The following is a 5,630-nucleotide window of genomic DNA, read 5'->3' on the forward strand; positions in this document are numbered from 1 at the left end:
CCAGCAGGAGGGTTGGGGAACATTACACACATCACCCCCAGCAGGAGGGTTGGGGAACATTACACACATCACCCCCAGCAGGAGGGTTGGGGAACATTACATGCATCACCCCCAGCAGGTGGGTTGGGGAACATTACATACATCACCCCCAGCAGGTGGGTTGGGAACATTACACACATCACCCCCCCAGCAGGAGGGTTGGGGAACATTACACACATCATCCCCAGCAGGAGGGTTGGGGAACATTACACACATCATCCCCCAGCAGGTGGGTTGGGGAACATTACACACTTCACCCCCAGCAGGAGGGTTGGGGAACATTACACACATCACCCCCCCAGCAGGAGGGTTGGGGAACATTACACACATCACCCCCAGCAGGAGGGTTGGGGAACATTACACACATCACCCCCAGCAGGTGGGTTGGGGAACATTACACACATCACCCCCAGCAGGAGGGTTGGGGAACATTACACACATCACCCCCAGCAGGTGGGTTGGGGAACATTACACATCACCCCCAGCAGGTGGGTTGGGGAACATTACACACATCACCCCCAGCAGGAGGGTTGGGGAACATTACACACATCACCCCCAGCAGGTGGGTTGGGGGGTTGGGGAACATTACACATCACCCCCAGCAGGAGGGTTGGGGAACATTACACACATCACCCCCAGCAGGAGGTTTGGGGAACATTACACACATCACCCCCAGCAGGAGGGTTGGGGAACATTACACATCACCCCCAGCAGGTGGGTTGGGGAACATTACACACATCACCCCCAGCAGGAGGGTTGGGGAACATTACATACATCACCCCCAGCAGGAGGGTTGGGGAACATCACCCCCAGCAGGAGGGTTGGGGAACATTACACACATCACCCCCAGCAGGAGGGTTGGGGAACATTACACACATCACCCCCAGCAGGAGGGTTGGGGAACATCACCCCCAGCAGGAGGGTTGGGGAACATTACACACATCACCCCCAGCAGGAGGGTTGGGGAACATTACACACATCACCCCCAGCAGGAGGGTTGGGGAACATTACACACATCACCCCCAGCAGGAGGGTTGGGGAACATTACACAAATCACCCCCAGCAGGAGGGTTGGGGAACATTACACACATCACCCCCAGCAGGAGGGTTGGGGAACATTACACACATCACCCCCAGCAGGAGGGTTGGGGAACATTACACACATCACCCCAGCAGGTGGGTTGGGGAACATTACACACATCACCCCCAGCAGGAGGGTTGGGGAACATTACACACATCACCCCCAGCAGGAGGGTTGGGGAACATTACACACATCACCCCCAGCAGGAGGGTTGGGGAACATTACACACATCACCCCCAGCAGGAGGGTTGGGGAACATTACATACATCACCCCCAGCAGGTGGGTTGGAGAACATTACACATCACCCCCAGCAGGAGGGTTGGGGAACATTACATACATCACCCCCAGCAGGAGGGTTGGGGAACATTACACACATCACCCCCAGCAGGAGGGTTGGGGAACATTACACACATCACCCCCAGCAGGAGGGTTGGGGAACATTACACACATCACCCCCAGCAGGAGGGTTGGGGAACATTACACACATCACCCCCAGCAGGTGGGTTGGGGAACATTACACACATCACCCCCAGCAGGAGGGTTGGGGAACATTACACACATCACCCCCAGCAGGAGGGTTGGGGAACATTACACACATCACCCCCAGCAGGAGGGTTGGGGAACATTACACACATCACCCCCAGCAGGTGGGTTGGGGAACATTACACACATCACCCCCAGCAGGAGGGTTGGGGAACATTACACACATCACCCCCAGCAGGTGGGTTGGGGAACATTACACACATCACCCCCAGCAGGAGGGTTGGGGAACATTACCCCCAGCAGGTGGGTTGGGGAACATTACACACATCACCCCCAGCAGGAGGGTTGGGGAACATCACCCCCAGCAGGTGGGTTGGGGAACATTACACATCACCCCCAGCAGGAGGGTTGGGGAACATTACACACATCACCCCCAGCAGGAGGGTTGGGGAACATTACACACATCACCCCCAGCAGGTGGGTTGGGGAACATTACACACATCACCCCCAGCAGGTGGGTTGGGGAACATTACACACATCACCCCCAGCAGGTGGGTTGGGGAACATTACACATCACCCCCAGCAGGAGGGTTGGGGAACATTACACACATCACCCCCAGCAGGTGGGTTGGGGAACATTACACACATCACCCCCAGCAGGTGGGTTGGGGAACATTACACACATCACCCCCAGCAGGTGGGTTGGGGAACATTACATACATCACCCCCAGCAGGTGGGTTGGGGAACATTACACACATCACCCCCAGCAGGAGGGTTGGGGAACATTACATACATCACCCCCAGCAGGTGGGTTGGGGAACATTACATACATCACCCCCCAGCAGGAGGGTTGGGGAACATTACACACATCACCCCCCAGCAGGAGGGTTGGGGAACATTACACACATCATCCCCCAGCAGGAGGGTTGGGGAACATTACACACATCACCCCCCAGCAGGAGGGTTGGGGAACATTACACACATCACCCCCCAGCAGGAGGGTTGGGGAACATTACACACATCACCCCCCAGCAGGAGGGTTGGGGAACATTACACACATCACCCCCCAGCAGGAGGGTTGGGGAACATTACACACATCACCCCCCAGCAGGAGGGTTGGGGAACATTACACACATCACCCCCAGCAGGAGGGTTGGGGAACATTACACACATCACCCCCAGCAGGAGGGTTGGGGAACATTACACACATCACCCCCAGCAGGTGGGTTGGGGAACATTACACATCACCCCCAGCAGGTGGGTTGGGGAACATTACACATCACCCCCAGCAGGAGGGTTGGGGAACATTACACACATCACCCCCCAGCAGGTGGGTTGGGGAACATTACACACATCACCCCCAGCAGGTGGGTTGGGGAACATTACACACATCACCCCCAGCAGGTGGGTTGGGGAACATTACACATCACCCCCAGCAGGAGGGTTGGGGAACATTACACACATCACCCCCAGCAGGTGGGTTGGGGAACATTACATACATCACCCCCAGCAGGTGGGTTGGGGAACATTACACACATCACCCCCAGCAGGAGGGTTGGGGAACATTACATACATCACCCCCAGCAGGTGGGTTGGGGAACATTACATACATCACCCCCAGCAGGAGGGTTGGGAACATTACACACATCATCCCCCAGCAGGAGGGTTGGGGAACATTACACACATCACCCCCCAGCAGGAGGGTTGGGGAACATTACACACATCACCCCCCAGCAGGAGGGTTGGGGAACATTACACACATCACCCCCCCAGCAGGAGGGTTGGGGAACATTACACACATCACCCCCCAGCAGGTGGGTTGGAGAACATCACCCCCCAGCAGGTGGGTTGGAGAACATTACACACATCACCCCCCCAGCAGGTGGGTTGGAGAACATTACATACATCACCCCCCCAGCAGGAGGGTTGGGGAACATCACCCCCAGCAGGTGGGTTGGGGAACATTACATACATCACCCCCCCAGCAGGAGGGTTGGGGAACATTACACACATCACCCCCCCAGCAGGTGGGTTGGAGAACATTACACACATCACCCCCCCAGCAGGAGGGTTGGGGAACATTACATACATCACCCCCCCAGCAGGAGGGTTGGGGAACATTACACACATCACCCCCCCAGCAGGAGGGTTGGGGAACATTACACACATCACCCCCCCAGCAGGAGGGTTGGGGAACATTACACACATCACCCCCCAGCAGGTGGGTTGGGGAACATTATGGATTTGACTGGAGAGTGTATAGTCAGTATAGAGATGGGGGAACTGTTGTAGGAATTAAATTCCTCTGTTTTAACACCCAATTAAAATCAAACACTGTCAATTCATAAGGATTTGTATGACCCTTATTTGTATAAAATGGACAGAGCCCAGTCTTCAAGTCAAACAGCAGCCTTTATTCACGAGAGTACTGCCCATGATACATTTTACCACAGGTTATAAACTTAAAATGACGTCATTAGTTTCGTTACTAGCCCGTGCCATCTCCGTTCCAGTACAATGGCTGTATGGTTCTCACATCGTCTCTCCCTATTAAGATAATATATGACTGAGCCAAGGTCAGCTTGTGAGGATAAGCCTTCTAGCCAGTCTGGCTATAAGTTCATTCATTTCTACCAAGGTACAGACAGACATTGTTCTAATTCTTGATTATATTTACACACATTATATTCAGTACTAGGATTAAAAAGAAAATTCATACATATACAGTAACCTAATAGTATTCTGATTAGTACATATACACTAACATAATAGTATTCTGATTAGTACATATACACTAACATAATAGTATTCTGATTAGTCAGTCCTGATTGAAATGTATACATAATTAGTCATCATTGATTAAAAAATCCCTTAACATTATGGATTTGACTGGGTGTATATAGTCAGTATAGAGATGGGGAACATTATGGATTTGACTGGGTGTATATAGTCAGTATAGAGATGGGGAACATTATGGATTTGACTGGGTGTATATAGTCAGTGTAGAGATGGGGAACAGTATGGATTTGACTGGGTGTATATAGTCAGTATAGAGATGGGGAACAGTATGGATTTGACTGGGTGTATATAGTCAGTGTAGAGATGGGGAACAGTATGGATTTGACTGCGTGTATATAGTCAGTATAGAGATGGGGAACATTATGGATTTGACTGGGTGTGTATAGTCAGTATAGAGATGGGGACATGACATACTTGACTGCTGTATAGAAGGATAGATCTGTGTGTTAAGGTGTGTGTTAAGGGGTGTGTGTGTTTAAGGGGTGTGTGTATTTGGTCTATATACAGTACCAGTCAACAGGTTGGACACACCTACTCATTCAAGGGTTTTTCTTTATTTCTACATTGTTGAATAATAGTGAAAACATCTTAACTATGAAACGACACCTATGGAATCATGTAGTAACCAAAGAACGTGTTCCCTTTGTGTTTCAGGAGAAGACGAGTATTGCCAAGTGCATCACAGACCTGAAGGCGTTGGCTAAAGTCCAGCAGGCTAAGGCCACTGCGTAATTCATCGCTGTAACAGTCTAGACCTTCTCTCCTGAACCCCAACTGTTTTCATTTCAAATAAAACTATTTCCTCTTTAACCATATATGGTCTGTCCATATGTATGTGTGTGTATACTGTACATGTCAACTGATCATAAAATAAAAGTCATTTTATTTGGTTCTAGTTTGGTGTTCTTGATGCACCCATCCCGTTAGCTGGATCATTTTTGTCAACGTCCGCTAAATTTGCAGAGCGTCAAATTAATTTACTAAAAATATTAAATTTTCATGAAATCACAAGTGCAATATAGCAGAACACAGTTTAGCTTGTTGTTAATCGACCTGGCGTGTCAGATTTCAAAAAGCTTTACAGCAAAAGCTATCCAAGCGTTTGTGTAGACATTACAAACAGCTAGCAGCGAAGTAGATTGGTCAGAAAAGCAATAAAATGAATTGCTTACTTTTGAACTCCGGCTGTTTGCACTCACGAGACTCCCAGTTACACTTAAATGTTC

General features: G+C 50.7%; 1 protein-coding gene across 1 annotated transcript in view; it reads left to right on the top strand.

Annotated features, from left to right (window-relative positions):
• Positions 1-5,296, top strand: part of LOC118375433 (ATP synthase F(0) complex subunit B1, mitochondrial-like) — a 12,797-nt gene extending 7,501 nt beyond the window's left edge. Inside the window, exon 7 of the mRNA XM_052481432.1 lies at positions 5,059-5,296. Coding sequence (XP_052337392.1) covers positions 5,059-5,136 — 78 coding nt within the window. The 3' untranslated portion in view covers positions 5,137-5,296. The remainder of the gene's footprint in view (positions 1-5,058) is intronic.
• The last annotated feature ends 334 nt before the right edge of the window (positions 5,297-5,630 follow it).

Source organism: Oncorhynchus keta, chromosome 27, assembly GCF_023373465.1.
Source record: "Oncorhynchus keta strain PuntledgeMale-10-30-2019 chromosome 27, Oket_V2, whole genome shotgun sequence".
NCBI classification, from domain to species: domain Eukaryota; kingdom Metazoa; phylum Chordata; class Actinopteri; order Salmoniformes; family Salmonidae; genus Oncorhynchus; species Oncorhynchus keta.